Source organism: Pieris napi, chromosome 20 (genome assembly GCF_905475465.1).
Source record: "Pieris napi chromosome 20, ilPieNapi1.2, whole genome shotgun sequence".
Classification (NCBI taxonomy): domain Eukaryota; kingdom Metazoa; phylum Arthropoda; class Insecta; order Lepidoptera; family Pieridae; genus Pieris; species Pieris napi.
Window position 1 is genome coordinate 1,575,264 of NC_062253.1, and position 27,398 is coordinate 1,602,661.

Sequence of the window (27,398 nt, forward strand, 5' to 3'; positions counted from 1 at the left end):
TTAATTTTTCAAATGTAAACTGAACTTTATTGACTATAATGACTCCTTTTCAAGTCTTTGATTATTTAATTAATTATTGCATGCAATCAAAAACTATTTTTAATAATGCCAAAGAAGTATAACTTCTTACGCGCGTACATAAGTATACGCACATTTTATTTTGTGGTTGTTTGTTTAATATTTTCCCTCGATAGATTGCTTATGTTCTATTGTAATTAATGTTTATTTGTGTTAAATTTGGGATGTAATATTTTCTTGTATTTTAGGCATACACATTGTTTTAGAACGTATAAATAAATAATAAATTGTAATTCATGAACCGTGAGATTAGCTTTTAGTTTTTAGTTTATTTTATTAATTAAGATTAAGTTTGGAAACTTTTCTGTGTTACATGTAATTTCATTTTTGCACTTTACCCGTAAAATTTCCTTTTTTAGTTCCCTATTATGTCGTGGAAGAGATCGCTTGTTAACGATACGGCAGTCCGTTGCATCCCTAATAATTTGTGTTAATTGTTTTTCTTTTAATGTAACGAAGTTAAAATAAATAATTTAATTGCTTTTAATATTTATAATTTTATATATTTTTTATGCATGCCAAATTTATATGGTTGTGTTTTTATTTTAATTTATCCATATTATATACCAAATTCAAGGCAAATAAAGGATTGATTTGTCCATCTATGTTCCCATTATTTACATCCTGATACTTTGTAACATTCAATAGCGACTCCTTCAATATTGACTTGAAGCACGAAATTCCAATTCCGACCTTAAACCTGGATAAATGTTTGTATGGAAATTCGACAGCTTCAAAATAAGAAACTAAAATACTCAGGACAAAAATAGTTGTCAAAAATAATTTCGTTTCATCGACTTTACCTATTTTCACTTCTACCATGCGTGAATTGCGCACATTTTTTATTAATATTTTACACTCTTTCAAGTTCGTTAAATATAATAGAATTTATATACAGAAAATATATCTTTAATATATCTATTCTATATTTACATTTACATTTTGATAACCAATTAAAAATAAGATTATTTGTAATATGTATTAATTAGGAACAAAGTTGTATATAAAATAATCGTAGTATTTTTGTATAGGCCTTCCAAATAAAATTCCAGCGGAAACCAACCAGAATCCGCCACTTACATTCTTACGTAGCTTGATAAATGATAATATTTAGGACCATATTTTTTTAATTATTTAATCATATATGTCCAAACATATATTATAAATTACACTTATAAATACTATAGCTTTCATATTTACAAATTGTATTTTCTTTGTTCAAAAATATTTATTTTTAAATAAAAATTATTTACGGCTATCCCGTATTCTGTAACTTTCAATGATGGAGTCCACTTGGGAACTCATTGGTTGACATGTCTTCGGCCAATCGCTAGGTAAAATGAGTTGGCAATTGAAATAAATCAATCCATAAATTGACATTAAGAAAACGTACCTACCTTCTCTGATAATTCGAACTACGATTAAACTTAGACCTCTCCAATTCTGTAACATCAGCACTGTATCTTTCTTCATTTCTCTTAAAACAATCGCATTCCCTTCTTTCATTGTAGTTCTGTCATTCTCTGACATCCGTTGTCAATGTAAATCGAGCGGATTCACTGATCGAATCATCACGAACCTTGAGCCGTCTATTTCCATTCATATGTTCGATGAACGACGTGTTTGTGTTTCGCGGATCGCGGTGAATGTTATTCGAAGGCGAGAGGTGAGTGAGACGGTAGCTCGCGCAGGAATCGTTCCGTCGTACGACAGTTCGTGTGGTGCCGGCTCTGGAGCTGCCGATGGGAGCGAAGGATACGTTCTGCTCTGGTGGTGGAAGGCAGCAGCAGCATTTGAAGTAGGAACGGTGGAACTCGCGTCTGAATTTACCTGGAACAAACGTGGAGTGTTGCAATAGGGATGGGTAAGCTGGTTTCTGAATTACACCAAAGATCCTGAGGTTTCAAAAGTTCTTATGTTCAGTAAATTATTTATTTAAATATTCTTTAAGACTGCGTTTTTGTTTACAGCTCGAACAAATACTTATTATGAAAATAGAGCATCTCGAATGAACTTAATCATTGAAACGAAATAACATTTCAAATAATTATTCATTTACGGTACTAATTAAATATTTAAGTTTATTGTTTTAACATATATTGCTGCTGGGCTCCATGTTTAAAAAGCCAGGTGTTATTGCTACGTTAATCTGCCAAAATCACGATCGTCAACAGTATATCTATCTATCTATAGACGTCTGAGCACTTGTTACAATGATAACACGACACATACATTGCTTTTCATAAACGTATAAAAACTGATTTAGCTCACAGCATCTCCTTGAATGACACAAGAGTGACAAAGACAAAACATAGAGTTTATGAATAAAGAGTGTAGAGATAAAAAGGACGTGCGAATACATAAGGAAAATATTGGGTGCATGCGGTTTCCGAATAACCAAACCAAACCACATACTAACCTGAAAAGCCTGGGAAACCTGCAAGCAAAATATTCTGTGTCGTATATTGGAGAAATCTAAATATATTAGTATTGTCTACGACAAGAGCATCTAGCAAGCTATACTCTAAAATGCATCTTTGATCTAGTTAAAAATTTAAGAAGTATTTTATGACTGTAATATTTATTGTCTACAATTCTACTTATTTATTGGCTTTATACACTTGTCTACACGGAGGAAACCCCCGAGAAATAAGAGAGAAAGAAAGAAAAAGAAAACTTTATTATCTATACTAATCTATACTAATATTATAAAGAGGAAAGATTTGTATGTAATGTTTGTAACGAAATGGTTCAAAAAGTACTGGACCTATTTTAAAAATTCTTTCACAATTTAAATGCTACATTATCACTGATTAATATAGGATAGGATCCCTACTAAATCTACAATAATGTTACCCAAGGTGTGAAAAAATGCCTGTAAAATATCTTTCATCGCATGCGCTGCGAAAACTATTGATGATAGAAAAAAAAATGTTCCACAATATTAAAGAAATATCAATATCTACAAAAAATAACACAAAACAAGCGCCAACTAGCGGCCCAGACTGTTTTACCGACGTTTGAACAGATATTCAGGGTGTCGGTTTTTTGTGACGGTGTGCGGGTGTCGGTTTTTTGTGACGGTGTGCGGGTGTCGATTTTTTGCGACGATGTGCACATCGTAAAAATTTACTCCCATCATTTTTTCCTAACGCACATAGCACATATTGCTACGGTCCACAGTGGATGAGCAAGACGCCCGTGTGTGCTCTAATTCCAAAAATTTATAGCAGCGCTTTTAAAAGACCAACCTCCACCAAAAAAGTTTTGACAGAAGTGGGATTCGAACCCACGCCCTCAGAGAAGACCAGAACAGCTCAACCTGTTTAACAGGTTAGACAATAAATGTCGACCCGCTAGTACATAAAAACAAAGTTAAATTAATAAAATACGTGTGGCACTAGGGGACTGCCGCGGTAAAGCTATTGCATAGCATGTTTTATCAACTTATGTAATTATAATTATTTTTATATTAATTCAATCTACCATTCTACCAGAAAGTAAACCGATGTGAGATGCAGTATGCGTTCTGTCCCGCTCTAACGCGTATTGGACGTATCTTTATTACGTCATCGTGTGTTAGGTTTATTTCGTTACGGAATTTCTTGATTCGGTCGCCGCGCTCAAAGCCCGCGATAAAATCTATGCAATAGCTTAAAAAAAGAATGTGCACTAGCCCCCACACTAGTATTGACTGTATCGTGGGCTACTCTTCCGTTTGACTCATTATTTATTTTAGTACATGACATAATATTCTACATAATAATTAGATTTTATAATTAAACTATTGTTGCACAATCTAATACTTCACTTTCAGCATAGGCCAGGTTGAGATTGTTAGTGAATGTATAAAGTTTTTGTATTTAAGAAGGTGGTTTAAGGCTTCTGAATGAGAAAAAGCGTTGGGCGAAGTAGTGCGTAAAGAAAGAGAAAGAGAAAAGAAGGAGATGTATTAATTATTGTACAAATAATCCTGCGCCGGTATACAGAAACCGGCAAGTGTTTGCAAAAATATCAAAACGGATGTTGAGGAATGAATATTGTGCTTACATATGATTTCGAGTTATTAATAATTACTACAGTTTTAATTCAATTGAGAAATTTATTAATATGTTGAATTCGAAGAAAAATTTAAGTTCTTAATAAATCTAGCAGACATTCCTGCGTCTGCTTATTAATAAATCTCTAAGCGAAATCTCCAACCAACAAGTAAAATAAAAAGGGTCTCAAGGTACTACTACTTATAATAAAAATGAAGCAGGGCCGTTTTAATAAATTTTAAATTATAAGACCCGTTTCAATGGTGAAATGAAAATAAACTGAATAGGAACAGTGGTCTGGCGTAGGCGGACTTAAATAGAAACCTTCAAGAATTCCTTAAGAACTATTTTAATATTAACTATATCGTTGCTTAGCATAATTTACGATTTTATTATGTTGTATATGTCACCGTAAAATTGTAAACACCGTTAGATTGTAATCTATCTCGCGAGATTGTAAACTGTCGAAAGATTGTGAACCTCAACGAACTGCTTACAATTTAACGTATTATTATTCGATAGTTATATGAAATTGTTGGGAAGTAAAATTAATCTGTAATTGACCAAAGAATTTTGAATGATAACTAAGTTAGTGTAGTACAATCTACCGAATAATAATACGTTAAATTGTAAGCAGTTCGTTGAGGTTCACAATCTTTCGACAGTTTATAATCTCGCGATATAGATTACAATCTAACGGTGTTTACAATTTTACGTTAACATATACATAGATCACGGACAGCCAATTCCAAGAGTTGCAGAAGTCAAAGAGTCAAATACCTAGGGGTTCATTAAACGTAGAATTGAATTTTCGGTATAACATAAAAAGAATTTGTAAAAAAGCTTAAAGGAATATAGGGTTTATTTTGCATATGGCCAAATTTTCAAACTCAAAATCATTTATTTATTCAGGTAACACGATGTACACTTATGAACGTCAATAGAGAAATATATATTAAATGCTTATAATTTTACATTTACATATTGTCTTTCCAACATTTCCGCATTATATATTCTACCTCAAAGAACCTTAAAAAAATATAATGTGATAGTAAGGTCTTTGCTTACCTCTAAGTTGTAACCTATACCCAAGACAAGCATAGTTGGATACAAAACTGGGTAAAATGGCTACACTCCATATAACCTCATGTAACCATTAAAGAGTATTTGTTTTCTTGTGGGGCCCAAATCGTAGTACTATTCTAAATGGCTCCTAATAACTGCTTTATACAATGCCATTATCGCTTTTATAATTTGAGAATCAGAGAAAGAATGGCGGAGAGTTCATTGCCAGTTCTTCTCGTCCGTTCTCCACCCTTGATTTGAGAACTGGCAGTAAATGTAAAATTAGAAGCATTCAATAATTATTTCCTTATTGACGTTCATAAGTGTACATTGTGTTAACTAAATTAATACATGATTTTGAATTTGAATAAATAAAATACCACTACACAGTAAACAAAAATACACTCGAATTGGTCCAGCCGTTTTCGAGTTTTGAGATTAGCAACATATTTTGCTATTTATTTTTATTAACAAAGATGGAGACATCGAACTTGAAATAGATACATGTTTTTTCCAGCCCGCCTACAACAAAAAAAAGTTCCGATTCCGGGTTTCATAACCTCAGTAATAATAACGAAATAGATTCAAAAATGTGTCTGCCTCATCAAACATTATCTCTCCATTGTTACAAAAAATCGAGGGTAAATAACCATAAAAGAAAACCAGTAATTAGAAAATCTTTGTTTCTTTGTGTTGAGATTCCTTTTGTAACTTGTAAGACAATGGAGATTAGTGATTAGATAGTACTAGACGCTAGATTAAAAGTTTATTGAGTATCGGCAAAAAAAAATCAGTGGCGCTACAACCTGTTTAGGTCTGGGCCTCAGAATTCTGTATCTGTTCCATGATAAAGGAGGTTATAAGCCGTCGACTTGTTGGTCTAAGGCAACCCGGTTTCCTCACGATGTTTTCCTTCACCGTTAGAGCGAATGTTAAATGTGCACATAGAAAGTCCATTGGTGCACAGTTGGGGATTAATCTATGCCAACACTGCTATCTTTTTATATATATAAAAAGAAAATGGTGTTCGTTTGAGGCTCTTTCACGCTTAAACCACTGATCGTATCGACATGAAACTACCACCATTCGATGCGAAATTTTTCCTAGATGGTTTATGGCTATTTATTAATTCCAACGTTCCTTCATTTTTTATTTCTGTTTTACTTTTATGAAAATTTATCCATACGGACTTCACCGCGGAAACATTCGGGGAGGCTTCCTAGAACCTCTAAACGTCAACATCTGTTAAAAACTCGATTTTCGAAATATTTCAATTTTCTTAGCGGGAAGTTAAAAAGAAGAATAATAAAAATATGAAAAAAAAATAAAATAATGAAACATAAAATTTATTTTAATTCGTCCAGCAAAGCGGGCGCGAAACGGCTAGTATATAATAAAAACAACGAGTATCGGTTCTATATAATAAAAATACCTAACACGTAACACAATATTCAATAAAGTATTTTAAATATTTATTTACACTTCTTTGCATGTACAGAAATTTAATACAATTGACATAATTAAATAAAAAGGAGGAAGGAGTAAAAAGAATTAGATAAGGTAAGTGTAAGAAATGCAAAAATACGCTGATACAAGCTATTTGCTTTAATTGTTATAAGAGCTTTAATACAAGTATTATAAACGATATTTTATGAAGATTCACAATCATCAACATTCCGTTCGTGTAATGTTTAATGCATTAATTTAATCACGATAAAATTTTCACATTCATGCTGAAAATTCTGTATCGTTATGCAAATTTTATTGGATTGAAATATTTTCAAATATGTAAAATAAGTTTTTTTTAACTTATATTGACAGTAGCGTTGGCCTAGTGGCTTCAGCGTGCGTCCATCTCTGAGTTCGTAGGTTCGATGCCCGGCTGTGCATAAACTTTCTTTCTATGTGCGCAGTTAACATTCGGCTTGCCTTACACACAAAAAGTCGACGGCATGTGTCAGGCACAGGAGGCTGTTCACCTACTTGCCTATTAGTCAAATGATCATGAAACAGATACAGAATCTGAGGCCTAGACCTAAAAAGTTTGTAGCACCACTGATTTATTTATTTTACATAAAAAAATCGAAATGCTAAAATTATAACGCGGAAACGTTTGTATGTAAGTATATTTGTAACGAATTGGTCCAAAAGTACTGGCCCGATTTTAAAAATTAATTTAGTTTTTAACGATTTTAATAAATTAAAAAACATTTGAATGCTGCATTATCACTGATTAATGTAGGCTATTTTGCTTGCAAAAAAATAAGTATCTTCTTATTTGAACTACATACTATTTCAACGTTCCAATTAAAAAGTTCTTTTCAGAACTACTTATAAATTAGTTCATTCCAACTTTTCTATAATAATATTTATAACTACATAATATAAAACAAAGTCGCTTTCTCTGTCCCTATTTCCCTTTGTATGCTTAAATCTTTGAAACTACACAACGGATTTTGATGCGGTTTTTAATAGATAGAGTGTTTCAAGAGGAAGGTTTATATGTATAATAACATCCATTAAATAGTGGAGAAGTACTGTTATTTTTGAGGTTTCTAATGTGATGTCGTAAATAATTACATTTTTTCCGCTTACATTGCAAACGCAGGCTGAACCCTACGAGTTCTATCAAAATAATGTACTAAGTATTGTACACATTGAAAAGGTCTACAGAAAAGTCCGTGATGGTATATGTCTATCTCTTATGGATAACCCACAATAACATTTTTTTGTCATTTACTTTTTACGACAAATAATGGCTAATTTTCGAAGCGATTTTAACCAATACAGCATTAATCCTTAACCAATTGAACCTTAACTTAACCTTGAATACATTGTTCATTTAATATAGATCTATATAGCCCGGTCATTTTAGACAATTGAAATAAAGAAAATTCCGACAAAGCCAAATCTTCGTAGAGACCTTAGGTTTACCACAAGGAATAAAGTGTCAAAAGTCCCCATCAGTCCCATGTGAGCTTAGGGACTTATTCGGGGTCCAAGGTCAAAATTTTAGGTTTTTTGGATTTTTCTCGAAAACGGTAAGTTTTATCGAAAAGTACTTCGGAGCAAAGTCAAGACACTTTATTCCTTGTGGTAAACCTAAGGTCTCTACGAAAATTTGGCTTTGTCGGAATTTTCTTTATTTGATCACTATTTTTATGTCTAAAATGACCGGGCTAATATGGCCCTTTACACCGTATGATTTAAGTGAATATTTTCGAAGATATTACAGATTTAAAAATTGCGGGACGTAGCGTTTGCGGCGGTACCGGCCGGCCGCACAGTTTTTCTGTAGTGTATTTAGTATCAGCATTGCACCCGTGCGAAGCCGGGGCGGGTCGCTAGTACATTTATATTTTTTAAAGTGAAATAAAATTTTAGTGCATTAATTTTACATTTTATTACAGTCATTCGGTAAGTTTCGACTCCAAATCTTACCGTAAAAAATATATGAGGAACATTTGCAACTGTCTCCTTTTTTCTTTAAATCGTGATGTATTTACTTACCACTCATGAAGTTGTAAATCAGCGGGTTGACAGCCGAGTTAGCGTAGCACATCACATGAGAGATGAGGGCTATACAGGTCATGATGTCACTCTGCCTCACGTCGTATGCTACCCTGTGGAGATATTGAATATTATAAGATATTATATGTTATACTGACCCGGCAAACGTTGTTTTGCCGTGTATATTATTTCTAGGAAAAATGTAGTTCAATAAATATAACTATGTATCTACAATAATACATAATAGACTTTGATCGTAGAGGGGTGAAACTAAGTGTATATATTTTTGTATGCTGGATCATAAAAAATAAAAACAATTTTTTTTCTATAAAATAAAAAAAAAATTGGGGTTTACACCCCTTATCACTTAGGGTTTGAAAGATAGACGGTAGCCGATTCTCAGACTTATTGAATATGCATAAAAAATTATAAGAATCAGTCGAGCCGTATCGGAGTAGTGGGAACGAACATTGTATTACAAGAATTTTATATATTAGATATATATTTTAAATTGAAAATCATTATTTCTATGCCAAATTTTAATAATAATATAGAAAGTCAATAGTATTGTCTTTTATTAACATAAATTTTAATTATAAGTTTTTTAATAATACATAACTTCAATCCGGTAAAAAAGTGTTTTCTTAGAAAGTGTATTACAATTTAAAACAAAATACAGCAGGAAACTTCTTTAAACTTCTGTAAGAATGTTAATAATGCAATAATTAGCTAGTATTTTTCATAAATAGTTCAACTGACGCAGCATTTTTCACGAGTTGTTCTTACCAATATCTTAATGTATCCTAGAAACTAGGAAAAATCACTTGGAGGTGTTACAATCAAGGTCACCTACATAAACAGTATCATCAAATTCGGACGACGTAATTTTAAATCCAACCCAATTTTAAAAGGCAAAATTATACCACGCTCGCTACTAAGCCACAATCAAAAATTTATCATCTGGAATGGTTTGAAATAGGTTTTCTTAAACACTTTTTCTTGAATCTTACTAGACATTAATTCATTATCTGAAAATGACTCCTAATTTAACCCTATCCGTTTTAACATGATCAAAGACAAAAACGGATGTCGGAGAATGACAGCTGCGTAATAACCGGATATTGTGTCTTTTCTTCTCTATTGGTCAGAATATTGTAATTAGCTCTGTATTAAAAAAAAATTGGCAGACACTTTAGTTACGGGATCGGTCCAAATTATAAATGGATAACTCGTCTGTTTTGCCGTGTAATGCTTTCAAGGGGAAGGTGAATTAGAAAAATACACACTGTATTATACAAAGGAAAATTTAGAGATACATCAATAGTGACGTCATAATAAAAAACTATCAAAAATACACGCTGTACTACAACAAACGAAAATTTAGAAATACATCTATCATAAAAAACTTTAGAGGTGTTAAGGGACACCCGGATGGAACGAAATTCCTTTCGATTAATTTATATGTTAATTGGTAATCATAACAGTATGATAGATTTTCTCGACACCAATCTTACGACGAAAAAAAAAGCCAACATCACGAGGTGTTCCCAGGCGGTCACCCATCCAAGTACTGACCTCGCCCGACGTTGCTTAACTTCGGTGATCGGACGAGAACCGGTTTATTCAACGTGGTATGGACGTTGGCGATAGCTAAATCGAAAATGTAAAATATAACAACTATAGCAAAAAGTGTCGTTATAACTTTTGGTCTTAATTTATTCCGTCTAACCCCCTTTCGCAACGCTCGATAACTTCGTTCCAACAAGACTAATTTAGTTAAGTGATTCCAAAAATAATTTTCATTTCTTATCCCTACAAAAAAAAGCCAACATCACGAGGTGTTCTCAGGCGGTCACCCATCCAAGTACTGACCTCGCCCAACGTTGCTTAACTTCGGTGATCGGACGAGAACGTGTATTACAATAGCAAATAGCAAAAAAGTGTCGTGACAACTTTTCGTAAGAATTTTTTCCGTCTAGCCCCCTTTCACAACGCGCGATAAGGAACTTCGTTCCAAAAACCGAAGGAAATTGCACGATGTATTATAAAAAAGCATAATTAAGTAATATTTAGAACCTAGTTTTGAACAGCATAAACACGTGACCTCTACAATTACATTTGCACAACACAGGTTTTATGAGCGCTGTTCTGTGTAGTCTGTTTTTGCATTACAAACACCGCTAAATCCATTAAAAACGTTGCATCCTCGGCACGTGCAAAGCAATTTATGGCGGGATTATATAAGAATTTAATACGAATTAGTTTATTTTATGTTTATACAAGCTTAGGATCTAAACCTTGAATATGCGCGTATTTAGTAACGAAAGAGTGTTTTAGTTAAAAGTGCAATTATACGATAAACGGCTCAAATATAAAAGTCTTTCTTCTGACTTTGATTTTGTTCCCTTTGGAGTAGACCGTTGTGGGGTTCAAGTGCACAGGCGCTAATTAAAGATTTAAGTTGGCGTCTGGTAGATAGTACCGGTGACCCCAGAGCTGGTGCTTTCCTCGCTCAACGAATAAGTATCGCAATACATCAAGGATACGACGATACATAAGGGACCCAACTTTTTAAATATGTTTTAATTTTCTATTTATCAATTTTTATTAATATTACGATGTAGGTTAATTTAGTAAATACTGTTTATTTGTGTGTTGGAAATGAAAAAATCTTAAAAGGCCGGCAACACACGAGCCTGGCATTGAGAGTGTCCATGGGCATGTCCTGCCCGTTTGCCCCCTGTTCTATATAAAAAAATATAATACACGAGGTGTTGGAAAGAATTCAACATAGATAATTGTAAAGTTATTATAATTAAATTTGTAATCACAGATTAATATTATACCGTATCATAATAACTTCATTAAACCAACGCGATCAAGTTAATTAAACTTTGTATTTATAAATTTTAACACTAGTAACCTATTCGCGTAGAAACGTTAGTATTTGTTACATTGTGATTGAATGGTTAAAAAATGAGAAAAAAACAAAGAAAACATTTCATATAAGTTTAATTTTGCAATACTTGTGAAAAAAAACTAAAAAAAAACAAAAAAAAAGTGATAAAAACTATCCTTGATGCGGATTATATATCATGCTAAAATTTCAGCTCGATCGGTGCAGAACTTTTTGAGATTTAGAAGCGTACACAAACCAACATAACATTTTTATATAGGTACACTATGTTTATTTAGGAATAATGTAGCTGGCATTATAGTCGAGGAGTTACTTCCTAAAAACAAGCTAAGATACTAACTTTATCTCTTTATATTGTGATTAGAAAAATAACTAATATTTAAGCCTTGACTTGATTAAGCTATCGCGGAATATGGTTAAGAAAGGTTTATTAAGAATATCCATAGCGCTAAATCACCTGCATCATGAGCATAACCCACATACACACCTTTACGTACTTACCCTTTTACACTATCACACAACACAGCCAAATTAGGTGTCACGTAAGTATTTATTACATTCCTTTTCTTTTGTTTTTTGCGACTGAGGCGTAAACTAGCTGCTGTGGTCTCTGGCAGAATGACCAGCGCTGTGGAACATTCTGGTGGTGGGCCATTACAGCCACAGCACACACGCATTACACACTTGAAACGAACCGAATGGGAAAAGGGATTTTTTTTTTCTTTGATTATTGTTATTTTGTGTGTTTATGTGTGTGTGTTTTTGTTTGTTAAAAATGTTATGTCTATGTCTAATGTGTTTAAATCTTACCTCAGAACAGATACGAGATGAACAGGGAAGTAGCAGACGGCAAACATAATGACAACAGCTACCAGCATCTTGGCAGCTTTGCGTCGAGAACGAAGTTGACCTTCTGTTGAAGCATTTGTGTGAATCGATGGCGTAGTGCGTCTGTTAGCTGCTAGCCCTGTAAAAAATATCTAATTTTGAATACGATAGCTACTTAACTAATTCTAAATGTTTATCAAGCCAAGTCTCGTCTTCAATAGTATTTTACGAAATTCCTTTTTGTAAATTTTTGAGGTGAAACATCTTTAGGCTTATGAGGGTTAAATTTTTACGGAACGTCACGAAGATGTGCAGCGTTTTTGACAAAGAAAAGGGAGAGAGCGATTGAGACCGATCAAGATAGAGTGAGAAGGGTGACCTTATAGAAATTCTATTTTTAATATTAAAATTTTGTAAAGAGAATTTATGAAATGAACAAGAGATAGAAAGTAGTTTGCCAAAGAAGTTTCACTTCTGACATGTGTACTTTGCACGCATGCACTTTTTTTACCAACAAAAGCTCCTTCACTCAAAATACTATGTCTCACAACTAATAGTGCGACACTTGTCAAATTTATACACGTGTCTTTTGATGGTTACAGCCAACCTCCAAAAAACTTATTATCTAATACTAGTAGCGCCATCTATGTGTCACCCTACGAACTTTACAGCCCACCTATTACACAATGAAGTATTTTATATCTTCATACATATAATTCTACGGTATGTGTTACTGAACATCTTTTAAACGACTGGACCGATTTGAATGACTTTTTTTGTATGCGTTTGGCGCCCTGGATGGTTTAGATTCCCAAATCAGCCCGGCAGATGGCGCTGCAGTCGGTACTTTCACACTTTGTTTAATAATCGCTTGAAGTATGATGCAGGACAACATCTGTCGGGTCCGCTAATTACTTATAACTATATATTAAGTACGACTGACTTCTAATTAAGTTTGAAGAAGTTTTACTTTATTGTACGATTTAAATTTATTTATTGACAACACTTGTATCTCACTAGAGATTTTAATGAAAAATCTGTTGTCTGACAGTAGTCTTAAATTATAGATTTGGTAATTTTAGCAAGCAAAATCAAAAAGTTTAACACTTGAATATGTATTTCATAAGGCATTACCAAACCCTTTAGATCCTTTCATCTCCGAAATATTCCTACGGGAATTCGGGAATATTGCGTAATGTAATTTAAGTACATTAAGCTGGTGTTAAATGTATTAAATATGCCTCGGTACTTTTATATTTAATTCATCTTTATAATAAAAAGGTTAATTCTTATACGTTTATCTTTTTAGTTCAACTTTACCAAGTTTTTTTTACAGATCGAAATAGAAGACTGAATTTTTTTTTATAGAACAGGGACAAATGGGAAAGAGCTGTCCTGACGTTAAGTGATACCGCCGCCCACGGACATACTCAATGCCAGTGGGGTCGCGAGTGTGTGGCCGGCTTTTTAAGAATTGGTATTCTCTTTTCTTGAAAGACCCTAAGTCGAATTGGTTTGGAAATACTTCAGTGGTCAGCTGGTTCCACATAGTGGCGGCAAAAACTGCTTTGAAAAACACTCATTTGTGGAATGGCGGACGTCGAGGTGATACGGGGGAATTTCCGATGATAAAATCATTTTTAACAGAAACAAAAACGCCCAAAGACCTGTGTAGCGTGGACTCCTAGTTTGATTACTAGAGGCCACTGTTAAGCGTTTTTCGGCACTACATAGGTCTACGACCTATCTGCAAATTAACTTACAAAAACAGAACCAAAGTAATTCACTTTTATGAGGTACTATGTAAATGTACCTACTGATACTGTAAATATTAACTTAAAAAGCCTCGGGTTGAAAAACCTTTTCAATTTTCCTAAGGCTGTATTTGAAAAAGGTAACGTTAAGAGTTTGTTATTTGTATTGCTTTCCAATCTACGGTAGCGATATTCAGAAAATGTAATGTAATCAAGAAATACTGGAAAAGTATTTCTCTCAAAACATTAGAACGCTGTTTATATATTTTTATAGTGCAGTAAACGGTTACTGGAATTAGTGGTACTTGATACAAACACTCACGTACATTACTAGTCAGTAAATATTCTTAAAATTTAAAATTGGTAATTTGAAAATTGTTTTATTGCTCTTAGAAGCGCGACAAAAAGAGCCTTAAGGCAGTTTTTGCGGCGCACCACCACTATGTGGAATCGGCTGCCCACTGAAGTATTTCCAAACCAAATTGACTTAGAGTCCTTCAAGAAAAGACCGTACCAATTCTTAAAAGGCCGGCAACGCACTTCAACTCACTTAAAATGGGGTGAGCCTCCTGCCCTTTTGCCTCCTGTTAAACAAAAAAATATTACCCGGAGTGCTAAAATTTGGTTTTTATAACGATTTTTCAAATTCCAAAAATTTACCTAAATTTCCCAAAATATATCTAGACACTAAACTAAACGGATTGTAGGAATTACAAGTTCTATAACATGAAAAATGTATATAAAGACCGTTTATATTTTAAGAACTAAAACGAATTAAATCGCTCTCGTAATATGATAACAAAAGTACTTTACGTTCGTCCCTTTCCGACAAATTATTTCTACATTATGATAAAAAGAGAAAGATATACTACTTAAGAGCAATTAGAACGATTTCGATATAACAGATGTAAAAAATTATAAAAAGAAAATTAAAACAAATTAAAAAAGTTTGGTCCCTGTCCCTGTGTACTTTTAATGCTAGCACTCGTATTGCGATGCTTATGCGTTGAGCGAGAAAAGCACCAGCTCTGGGGTCACCGGTACACCGGTACAATCATATTTTACCTATGGTAGATCCATAGGTAAAATATGATGTAATCTAAATGTTTCTTTTCCGATATCTGATTTCTCTCAAAGGCTACTTATTGTGTCAGATTGAGGTCTATTATTAGAAACTTATTGAGTTCCGAGCTGTTTCTTTATTACCTTTTTCATCGTTATTTGCTGTGAATAGATTTCAGGTATAGTAATATTCGAAAGACTACACAATTTATATAAATTTACTTACAATTATTCTGTCCAGGACAAAGCTTATGTGACTCTGTATGCCCAGGAATGTTATCTGATCTCCAGAGGACTCTCACAATCTGGCAATAGGCTATCATCATCAGCAGGAGAGGGAATCTAGAAACAAGTTTAAAAATGTACTTAGATATGAATATTCGGATCGGATAAGTCTGATTAAAATGGTTGTCTTATTTTTTGTTTTAATGTGTATGCATATTATATCTATATAAATAAAAATGAATCGCAAAAACTGTTGCAGAAAATAATTATTTTATTCACTGATTTAGACACTACTTATTTCCGTCACGTCTGGCACCACTAAACTCTAAATGAATACTGAACAAAATAAGAGCATAACGTGTCGTGAAAGAAACGCGGCGATTCCGTTACGAGTCGTTGCGGATACGCTGTGATTCCGTTACGAATCGCGACCATACGCTAGCGATTACCCGACGATAAAAGCGCGGACTCGTCGCGATTCTTCCGCTTGTGGAGACGGCTCCTATGGGGTAGCATAATGCTCCAAATGTTGGTATGTAGAGACTAAAAAGGTAGGCTAAGTCAAAATTCATTTTTCACCTCGGATTAACGAATTAAATAATAATATCCGATATAATTTATATATAAACACATCTTTATCTGCAGTAAACGACGCTTTGATACGTGAAGCAGATCCATTTTAGGACAGTCTCCTTGTCTTCAGGCGTAAGATGTTAAAACAGTTGCGCCGTCAACATATTTGTATTTTTTTACTCTAGTTTATTGTCTTCTATTTTTATTGTACAATTTCTTTTCTCTTTTATCATTGTAATGTTTTTAATTGTTGTACACACTTGTCAATGATGCGCATGTATTGTGTTTTTGCATGTCGTGTGTGCTCTGTAAATGTTTGTTAGTGTGCCTTTTAAAATTAATAATTTATAAGACGAAAAAACAGTAGACGTACTTATGCAAAATTATCAATATAATAGTAATCTATACCCAAGACCGATAAATTGATGTATGTATGAATGACAATGAGTAATAAAAAAAAATGCAACTCTACTTAGTGCTAGGACAAAAGTCTGAGATTAGATTTCTGCAATCCAGAACATAAAGTTTTACTGTTTCGCGATAATACGAATTACGACACAATTAGTTCGAAAGCTCTCCGTTTTGATTTAACGTATATATTTGAAATAAATGCATATTTGTCTATGAATATAGAAAGAGTTTTGGATTGAACCAATAATTGTGTTTGTAGGTTGTTGATCAAATATAACGACTGGTAGGCTTAGTATGAATATTACCAACGGCGCTACAACCTTTTAGGTCTGGGCCTCAGATTTCTGTATCTGTTCTGCATGTAGATAATCAGCCTCCTGTGCCTGACACACGCCGTCGACTTTTAGGGTGAGGTAAGCCAGTTTCCTCACGATGTTTTCCTTCACCGTTAGAGCGAGTTTTTAATGTGCACATAGAAAGAGAGTCCATTGGTGCACAGCCGGGGATCGAACCTACTACCTCAGGCTACACTGTTTTGTTAAATAAATAGTCGATTAAAAAGAGTAGCTAAGATTTTCTTGACTTGAGAATTGACAGTAAGTTTTGTGGCATGTCATAGTTTAAGTGTACAAAATAATAAATAATACTCACGTGTAAAGAAATAACGCTTTAATGATATGCCAGGTAAGATCACTTTCGTCTGACCAAGTCGGCGAGCACTGCATAAAAAACTGCGCGTCGAAGCGCAGTTGCATTCGGCGTTCCACTTGTAGAACCACAAACTCTGGTACATCTAAAAACATATAAAATAAGGCAAGGGCAGACCCTGGCAAAAGCCCTTCCTGGGGCCCGGAAGCCGTGAATAATGAAATGACTTTGTGGCTACATGGACGGATCTAGCTCTTGTCTTCCGGACTCGGGCATCATCGGTATTGTTGTGTACCGGGTTGTGCAGCTCCCTCAAAAATGGTTGAGCTGCATGAGCTATTCGGGGCATGCTTGCCGTCTGCTGGCACAGGCTTGCTCAGATCGATCTGGTTCTTTCTTCCAAAGACCAGTCCAGTAAATACTCTGCATTTGTTTACACCAATTTATTAATTTATTATTGTATTATCTGGACTATAAAAGAGACTAAGACCCCCGAGTTTGTTTCGACATTTCTTCTCAGGGCAGTCAGTTAGGAAATGTCGACTTCATCTAGTTTAGGAAGACATTGTAAAAGTGATTTATATAGTCCTACTTGCAAGAATAAACTATTTCATTTCATTTCATTTCATTTCATTTCATTTCATCCTTTTTGCCCAACCCGAGGTCCTATCTTAAGGGCCTGTGCAGGGCTGAATAGTTTTTAGTGGGTGGGGTCTCGCTGGCCCTCTAATATTAATGTCAGAGGGCTTTGAGTGTAGACCAAGCCCCACAGTCTCCGCACAAAGTTGAACATCCATGGCGTGGGACTGCGTAAGCGTATTTTTACCTCATAAAAAAAAGTTCCAATCTTCTGAACTCTTATTTTTTAGTATTGAACTACGATGTACTATCACTGTATGTGACGTTCGTAATATAGGATAGAGGAGGAAACTATTTAAGAGACGATCACTTGATTGTCAGAACATATCAGTGTAGAAATTTGCCAAATATTAACTAGTATCCCTATTGAAACAAGATCAGCCTTGCGATTCTGTAACTCACTTTTGGAACTCTCACAGCGGTTTTTGCACCGGCGCGGCGGTTGCGCTCAAATCAGTCGTGAAGCAGTCATTTTACGATTTGGCATTCTGATAAACAATAAACTACAAGCTCCCTCCATATATACAGAATCGCAAGGCAGGCATGTTAGAATTCTTGTCTTAGTATCTCAAGGTTTTCCTTTTTAAATAACGCGTAAAATACTCACTGAATGATAAAGACAGCACCCATATAATCAAGATGGCGGTCTTCGCTCGGCTTGTGGTTGACTTGAATTTGAGCGGGAAGCAAATGGCGTACCAGCGGTCAACCGAGATGAATGTCAATGTCAAAACTGACACTGTCACCGATACTGACTGGAAAGAAAAAAATATTTCTATTCATTTATATTTCTGACATGAGACCACTAAAATACACTGTTAAGTTATATAGGACACAATTCAATTTTTTTTTATTTAGTGCAAGAATTTTGAGGTAAACTTTCAACAAATTAACTAATTGTATAGGTATATTTTTATGGTAGTATGTGCCTATAATCCAAGACATTTCATTGCTATATGGACGGACTGGGAATACTCTTTACACTGGCCGGGCAGGTATTTCTTGTGCAGTTGTCGATGAGTACCGGAATAAACTTGTGTCGAAACTCTGCTACGTGGAGTCTCGGACTAAGGTAGATTAAATCTAGTCCAATTTAACCCTTCCCGGGTTTGGAAGGAAAGGCGAGACGGTACTTCACTCCGGGCCACCGCTTGCAACTTTATAAAGCGTAATTTCGGCCACACATGGAGTACTCTTCTCACCTCTAGGCAGGAACTCCCCAGTACCAGCTTCTGACCCTATTCAACGAAGAGCAATTCGAGTCGTCGACTATCAGTCACTTTATAAAAGGCTTTATCCCATCGCGTGACGTAGAGATATGGGGTCTCTCTGCATCTTTTACCGCATTTACCACGGAGAGTGTTCGGAGGAGTTGTTTGGACCTGCAGTTGTGTTTCATCATTGGACGTCAAGACAGAATACAAAATTCCATCCGTATCACCTTGACGTCCGTTGTTCCACAACTGAGCGTTTCTTAAGGCGTATTTTGCATCACACCACCACTATGTGGAACCAGCAGCCAACTGAAGTATTTCGGAACCAATTCGACTTAGGGTCCTTTAATAAAAGAGCGTACCAATTCTTTAAAGGCCGCCAACGCACTTGTGAGCCTTCTGGCTATGTGAGTGTCCATGGAATACGGTATCATTGATCATGAGGTGAGCCTCTTGCCCGTTTGCCTCCTGTTACATAAAAATTATATATCCATTTAGCAAAGTGCTCGGTTTTTAAGACAATATGAAGCCAAGGTTTATAATGCCAGAAAATGTTTTGTCAAGAGTTTATAGTGTAATTATAATTAATTGTCTAATTAAACGACGAATTCGACTAAATGACCTAAAGATTTTACACCATCTAAATATATAATAATAATACTTAATAGCGACTAGAATAGTCTTAACGACACAACTTTAACATGACAATGTGGCTTTATTGACGACATTTATCACCTTGCGAATTTAAATAGAAGTGGCGTAATGAGACAGTTGAAAAAGATAAAAGAGATGAGGTAAGTTCATTGCGTTGTAAAAGGAGTGTTGCCCTAGTGGCTTCAGCGTGCGACTCTCATCTCTGAGCTCCTAAGTTCCATACCCGGCTGTGCACCAATGGACTTCCTTTCTATGTGCGCATTTAACATTCGCTCGAACGGTGAAGGAAAACATAGGAAACCGACATGTCTTAGACCCAAAATGTCAACGGCGTGTGTCAGGCACTGGAGGTTGATCACCTACTTGCCTATTAGATTGAAAAATGATCATGAAATTCAGAAATCTGAGGCCCAGACCTAAAGAGGTTGTAGCGCCACTGATTTTGTTTTTATTTTTTAAGTTTATTGCGTTGTAAAAGGAGTGTTGGCCTAGCTTCAGCATGCGAAACTGACGGTCGTAATTAATAAGTTTAATTCCCGGCTGTGTTCTCGAGTTTTAGCGAGACAAACTAACAGCTATTCATTTTTATAAACATAAATTAAACATACAAAACTGAACTGATGCGTGAAACTTTAAAATTTTTAATTAATTGTGATAAACTTGTTTTATTAAAATACATCTATAATAGTCCGGTCAAATTTGGTTAAAAAACAAGAGCAAAGCTAACAGAATTAGCATCAAGCTGAACGTGTGTAAACTTGTTAAAAACACAATTAAAAACAAGTTTTCAAAATTCCCCATCGTTACGACCCATGGAAAAAATTTACTCAAGGCCAAAAGTCAAAATCAAAAGGTCAAAGGCCAAAGGTCAAAGAGCTACCGCTTCTGAGATAAAACGATTAAAAAAGCCACCCATTTTATTGACTCTTGGCCTTGAGTCAATGTTTTTCCATGGAGTGTAACGAGGGGAAATTTTGTAAAGTTGGTTTTAATCGTGTATTGAACAAGTATACTCAGTTTCAGCTTGATGGTAATTTTGGTAGCTTGCAATGTATAGATTGACCGGACTAAAAGATTGGTAAGCTATTCGTTTGGAAGTGAAGTAAAAACGAAAAGCCTAATTGAACAAATTCAAGTTAATATTACATGAAAAAGTAATTTTCAAATCATCCAACACGTGTTAAGTTTACAAAGCTAATATTGAAAAACTTTCTGCATTATCATTCTTATCGCGTGTCTGTGAAAACGTTTTCCTTCATTTTCCTCTGCTCAATCTGTCTTATACAAATGTGTTAATTTTGGCAAATTCTATTACAGCTTTGTACGGCTGATATAATTTTAATATTAACATACAGACAAGGAAAATTATAAAACCTATGTTAGGTATGTCTTCTTAAACATTTCTTTACCCTAGGCGCGACAGACAATCCCTTGTACAGATGCAGGGCCGCGCCGCACTCTTCGCACGCAGGCGCCAAGACAGTAAGGGCGCAGCTACCGAAATAATTTTTGTTACAATTACAAATCAACATATTCTTTGTTGAGGAGTATCGATAAGTAAATAGGTTAAATAAGCGAAAATTTAAATAACTCTAACTCTTTCAAGATAATATTTACGTTTATGGTTTAAATTTAATTGGTTTGTCCGTGTTTAATTTAAGATGATGCCGCCGAAGCTACGTTCGTTCCTCTCCCTGAATTAGCGGAAGCGATATAATTATATAAAACTGGAGAACAAGTCATTTATATTCGTACGTGGCATAAACTGGTGGTGGTGCGTGAACGGGGTACTCGGGGTATATAGCCTCGACGTCAGACGATGAAACTCAGCTGCGGGTATTAAGCCGAACTGAACACTCTCCATGGTAAATGCGGTAGAAGATGCAAATATCCCACATCTCTACGCACCGCCATGGAATTCAGCCGCTGGCAAAGGGATTGGACATCGACGATTCGAACCGCTCTTTCTATCCCTGTCACTTGTTTTCTCAATACTGCCTGACACACCCCGAAAAGTATATATTATCCAATTTTAAAATCATATATACGTACATATAGATCAAACTACTATTTTTGGAGTCAGTTAACATATATTTTCGGATCAGCCTGTAAAATATTTCTATAATTGGCTAAGCGTATCCGGAAAAACTTTTAAGTGGCTGTTTAGGAGAAATTACAAAAAAATTAGGTCAAAGAAGTTCCCAAAGTAGTTTTAACAGGTGCAAATAGATGATAAAAGTTACGAATTTATTACAAAGTATATTACAAGTTGCGAGTTACTTTAATTTATGGCTTCATAATTCGAGAAATTTTTAAAAATAAAATAAAAAATCAGTGGCGCTACAACCTTTTTAGGTCTGGGCCTAGGATTTCTGTACCTAATCTTAAAATTTCTTTAATTTAGTTATGCAATTTTTGCTCCCTTAGTCTATCTTTTTCCTTAATAATAATAATAAATTGTTTATAAAAAACCAAAAACTTGGTTTTTTGAATTTTTCACATAAATTTTGAGGTTATGTGAAAAATATGTGAATACAAAAGTTTTATATCTTTTTATTACCTACAACTTTGCCATTTAACTTTCTTCGATAGGACTTTTAGTTTTGCCGGAAATCGAGATAAACCGTTTTTACCCTTAAAACTCCCCTTTGGTTTACTAAGCTTGCCTGGAAGAGATCCCTTGTTAGCGATAAGGCCGAGAGTTGCCTACTATATGTATGTTTTCTGAGAGTATGTCCCAATAAGTAATGAAACAAAGTGTTAATAAATAAAATAATATTTTTTATAATAATTACCCGAGGATCTGGTTTGAATCAAAAAGTTAATTCTATATTGGGTAGTAAATATTTATTGACGAAGGCACACACGTGCGCCCAAATTTTATTAAATTAATTATTATATTTTCAAATATTATTAAAATTATTACTGTCTCTGTTTCACACAGGTCAGGCTTGTGTGACACACGCCATATTTTTAATACTTGCCAATTTCCTCACTATGTTCTTCTCAGTTCTTCCTCTTAGCAAGTTTTAACTTTATAGAGAGAAAATCTCATTGAAGTACAGCTATAATTCGTATACCTAGGGGCTTAGAATTGAAAATTTAAATACGCTACATATAAAACCCAGTACCATGACCCACCTTGGCACCAGATTTCTGTATGTTTCATGATATTTTTAAACGTAAGTATCAAAAAGATCAGCGTTCTGTACGTTCTGGCACAATGTTCTCCTTCACTGTACGAATTAGTGATAAATTTGCATTAAAAAAAAATATTGTTTTTAAATAAAGTGTATTTATCTATGAAATTTCATTTATTTGATCTATTTATTGCAAAGGTTATTTTATGCACGTTAATATAATATAATTAACATAAAACCATGCTGGCAAAACAAATATACTTGTAGTAATGAGCTTTGATCCAATTTATTTCACCTGCCACCGCAATAATGTTTTATGTTGGTCAACAAATGTGATAAATTGGATAAAACATTAATCTGGGAAAAGTGATTACTAGATTGCAGATTTTCCGTTACAGATGAGTCTTCTAATTAAAAACAACTTCGGAGAGAAATATTTCAGGTAAATTTTAATGATTAAGGGTATGACGGGTCTGGGCGTTACTGCATACGATGTTTTGCATTTTCTGAGAAAATTGACTATGGTAATATATATATATATTTTTACCTTAGAAAAGTAGAGATTTCAACGAACTGACGCACACCAACTTTTTGTAAAAAGCTGATATTTTGACGGGTGAATTTTCGATTGAAAATTAGGGTGTTTTTTCGATATTCATTCAAAATAAGGTGAAAAAATGAATATTTTTAATCAAATAAATTACAGCGTATTTGGGACATAGAAAGGTAAGTTTTCACCAAATTTCGTTAAAAAAAAAAGAAATTTGTAAAAGATAAAAATTAAAAACCAAAAACTGGGTTTTTTGAATTTTTCACATAAATTTTGAGGTTATGTGAAAAATAAGTGAATACAAAAGTTTTAGATCTTTTTATTACCTACAACTTTGCCATTTAACTTTCTTCGATAGGACTTTTAGTTTTGCCGGAAATCGAGATAAACCGTTTTTTACCCTTAAAACTCCCCCCCCCCCCCCGCCCCCCTTCCCGACCTCAGATCGCCCGTAAATTATTTTTCCTTTAATTTTTATAATATTATCCTCCCTTTCCAATAGGTTTCATCCTACTATTATTTTTTTAGGTTTCAAAAATTATCGGCACTGGTCTATCTATATATCTATAATGAAAATGGTCTTCGTTTGAGGCTCAATCACGCCTAAACCACTGATCGTATCGACATGAAACTACCACCATTCGATGCGAATGCGAATTTTTCCTAGATGGTTTATGGCTATTTATTTATTAAATTCCAACGTTCCTTCATTTTTTTATTGCTGTTTTACTTTTATGAAAATTTATCCATACGGACTTCACCGCGGAAACATTCGGGGAGGCTTCCTAGAACCTCTAAACGTCAACATCTGTTAAAAACTCGATTTTCGAAATATTTCAATTTTCTTAGCGGGAAGTTAAAAAGAAGAATAATAAAAATATGAAAAAAAAAAAAAATATTGGTTGTTTGTAAAGTAGGTTTACGATCGAGATGTTTACGTGATAACGTCTTATTGGTGATATAAGTTTTTGGGAAGTAAGGAATTAATGAAGATAACAATTTTTTCAAATTTTAAATTACATCTATCGTTTTATTCACACTTGATGATAAATTTCGGGTGTAAAATGACAAGTTTACTTATTCGACTATGATATACATTTTTCTTCATACATTCACGGAATGACTGGCAGCGCTCGAGATGAGACGGGAGATCGGTCCGTCTCTCTCTCGTTATACCTGCGATCGCGCTCGTGAGGTTTTGGTGTGACACAAGTTTCTGAACATGTCACCCGACTAAAACGATTTTAAAGACGTTATCACGTCAATAAAATAATGAAACATAAAATTTATTTTAATTCGTCCAGCAAAGCGGGCGCGAAACGGCTAGTACAATATATATATGGTGTATAAGTGAAACACTAGAACACCACTCACACTGTATCATTCACTCAAAATGCTACCCTGGTGGCTGCTTCTAACACATAATGGTTACCATCCTTTTAGTTAAAAAGGTGCATATTAAGTAATAAGTAAGTAGTAAAACATAAAAAAAACAGTGGCATTACAACCCATTTAGGTCTGGGCCTCAGATTTTTGTATCTGTTTCATGATCATTTGTCAATCTTATAGGTAGATGTAGGCCTCCTGTGCCTGACACACGCCGTCGTCTATTTGGGTTTATGGCAAGCCGGTTTTCTTCACGATGTTTTCCTTCACCGTTCGAGCGACTGTTAAATGCGCATATAGAAAGAAAGTCCATTGGTGCACAGCCGGGATCGAACCTACGACCTCAGGGATGAAAGTTACAAAGTGAAGTAGGCCAACACTGCTCAACTCTACAGTACATATATCCTTGGAATATATCTTTGAATGATTGTGGAATATGAAAAAGAATCTAACGAATTTAATTTCAATCGAAATTACTCCTACACTTCTTTTTGATGAAAATAACGAAAAGTGCGATTCGATTATTGGGCCCAGGTTCGCAAAATATATTTACGTCAATGACATAAAATATAATAATCTTTAATAACATTTTCTTCGGAGACATATTGGATTGGACGACGTATATGTGAAATGGCGTGTGAATTATCAACGTATTTCTCATGTTTTTCCAATATCTTCATTGTAATATGTATAGCAAGATGTGAGGAAATATTTTAAGGAAAGATTTTGACTTTATTTAGCAGTAGTAATAACTTATTAAATACTAATTTGTCGTTAGATTAGGAAAACGAATGAAAGACAGTGGAGAAATTCGTTGTTTGTCTTCGATATTGGTTAAAAAGCTTACAGTCTATTTGTGACGAGAATTACGAGTCTAAATGATACAGTTGCAAATAATTTATGCAATTAGTGAAAGTATAGGCACGCACAATTAAATATGATAGTTCCTCTATGTCCGAGGTATTCTTCTTCTTCTTGTAGTGCCTCTCCACTACTGGAGGTTGGCGGTCAGCTCGTCATACTTCTTCTTATTCTTCGCCAAACGCATCTGTTCTGGATACTCCCGTCCATTCTCTAATATTGCCCTCGAACTAGCCCATCATGATGACTTGAAGAAGTCGGTACCGTTCGTGTCGAAGGACATGTCCAAATATTATGCCCGAGGTATAATCATCACTATATTTGGTGTTTGTTCAATATTAAATTTTCTTTTATTATCTATTAATGTACTTATGTTTTCTGTTTTATATATTTTGTTTACCTAATTTTGTATAATATGTATATGTAGCTGTTAGATTACTTATAAATAAATTATTAGTTCTTTATTTAGAACTTATTTAATTTTCTTTGAATTTCCCTGTTATTATGAATACAAACTTTAACCAAATCAGACTTTTTAAAGTGGTAGAGCATGTTTTCCTAAGATTTATTTTATAGTAATAGTAGCCAATAGCTTTTTCATCACGTATGCAATACCGGCGTAGCCAGGAATCCCCGTAGGCGTAATACGGACAGTGTATTCGTATTTATCCAAGTTCATCTACAGATAACCGTGAGTCTTCACGACCACTGATTAGCACAGCGAACATCATACCTACATTGGGTCATTCGCCCTTGTTTGTTGCATCTGGGGGAGTTCGTGATTAATACCTCAGAATCCCTTATCCCTTATTTATTAAAATAAAATAAAAATAAATCAGTGGCGCTACAACCTCTTTAGGTCTGGGCCTCAGATTTCTGAATCTGTTTCATGATCATTTTTCTATCTAATAGGCAAGTGGGTGGTCAACCTCCTGTGCCTGACACACGCCGTCGACTTTTTGGTCTAAGACATGTCGGTTTCCTCACGATGTTTTCCTTCACCGTTTGAGCGAATGTTAAATGCGCACATAGAAAGTCCATTGGTGCACAGCCGGGGTTCCAACCTACGACTTCAGGGATGAGAGTCGCACGCTGAAGCCACTCGACCTACTCTGCTCTATTTTGTTTATTAAGTCTACCGTGTATATGAGAGTTGATTGCGGGCACGTGGAAAAATTACTAAGCTTTTTTATGAATATGTTCCCGTATGTATTTAAACAGTTGAAATCGCATGTATGTAGTCGGATATCTTGGACACTCTACGACTTATTGCAGCTTATAATGATGGGGAAAAATCAAGGCGAGAGACGGGCTGGCTGGAGAAAGAAGTCGTGGCTGCGGAAAGAACGGTCGACCGGCAACACATCTGCCGATGAACTTAGACTAGCGGAAGATATACGGGAATTTAAAATTGTTAACAGCCAAAAAAGTGGCACCAGAAGAAGAAGAAATAAACGATGAAGGCATTCTATAACGACATTGTGTTAAATATATTTCTTCTTAACAGACATTTACACACAATTACCATGCGACGCAGCTATGCAATAATAAAGCACGTAGCGGGATCACGTAGCTACATACTACGCCGTAGCTGCTACGCATAAAACTTTCCGTTTTATTACAAATTATGATAAAAGCTTTAACCCAGTTTAAATTAATCTAAAGTCCTCAATGAGTAATAAAACGTCAGCCTTATCATAATAACGCTCAGTTTGAAAACATTTTACGCATACGAAAAGACGATGTTTGGTTTTAATTATTGTTAAACGAACGAGATTTAATATTTGATGACTGTATTTAAATGAATGTCAGGCGAGTTGTACATCGCAATCTTGTGTGTTCA

At 34.6% G+C, this 27,398-nt stretch overlaps 1 protein-coding gene and 1 non-coding gene across 2 annotated transcripts in view; both read right to left on the reverse strand.

Moving 5' to 3' along the window:
• Positions 1–1,014: 1,014 nt before the first annotated feature.
• The window catches only part of LOC125059915 (orexin/Hypocretin receptor type 1-like), a 92,645-nt gene continuing 66,261 nt past the window's right edge, over positions 1,015–27,398 (reverse strand). The window contains exons 3-8 of the mRNA XM_047664613.1: positions 18,358–18,505; positions 17,115–17,256; positions 15,481–15,596; positions 12,421–12,577; positions 8,694–8,806; positions 1,015–1,908 (exon numbers count right to left, since the gene is read on the reverse strand). Of these exons, the coding sequence (XP_047520569.1) occupies positions 1,595–1,908; positions 8,694–8,806; positions 12,421–12,577; positions 15,481–15,596; positions 17,115–17,256; positions 18,358–18,505 (990 nt within the window). The 3' untranslated portion in view covers positions 1,015–1,594. The remainder of the gene's footprint in view (positions 1,909–8,693; positions 8,807–12,420; positions 12,578–15,480; positions 15,597–17,114; positions 17,257–18,357; positions 18,506–27,398) is intronic.
• LOC125060069 lies at positions 10,220–10,338 on the reverse strand. The gene has a single exon (XR_007118796.1). It is a non-coding gene; the product is annotated as a 5S ribosomal RNA (ribosomal RNA).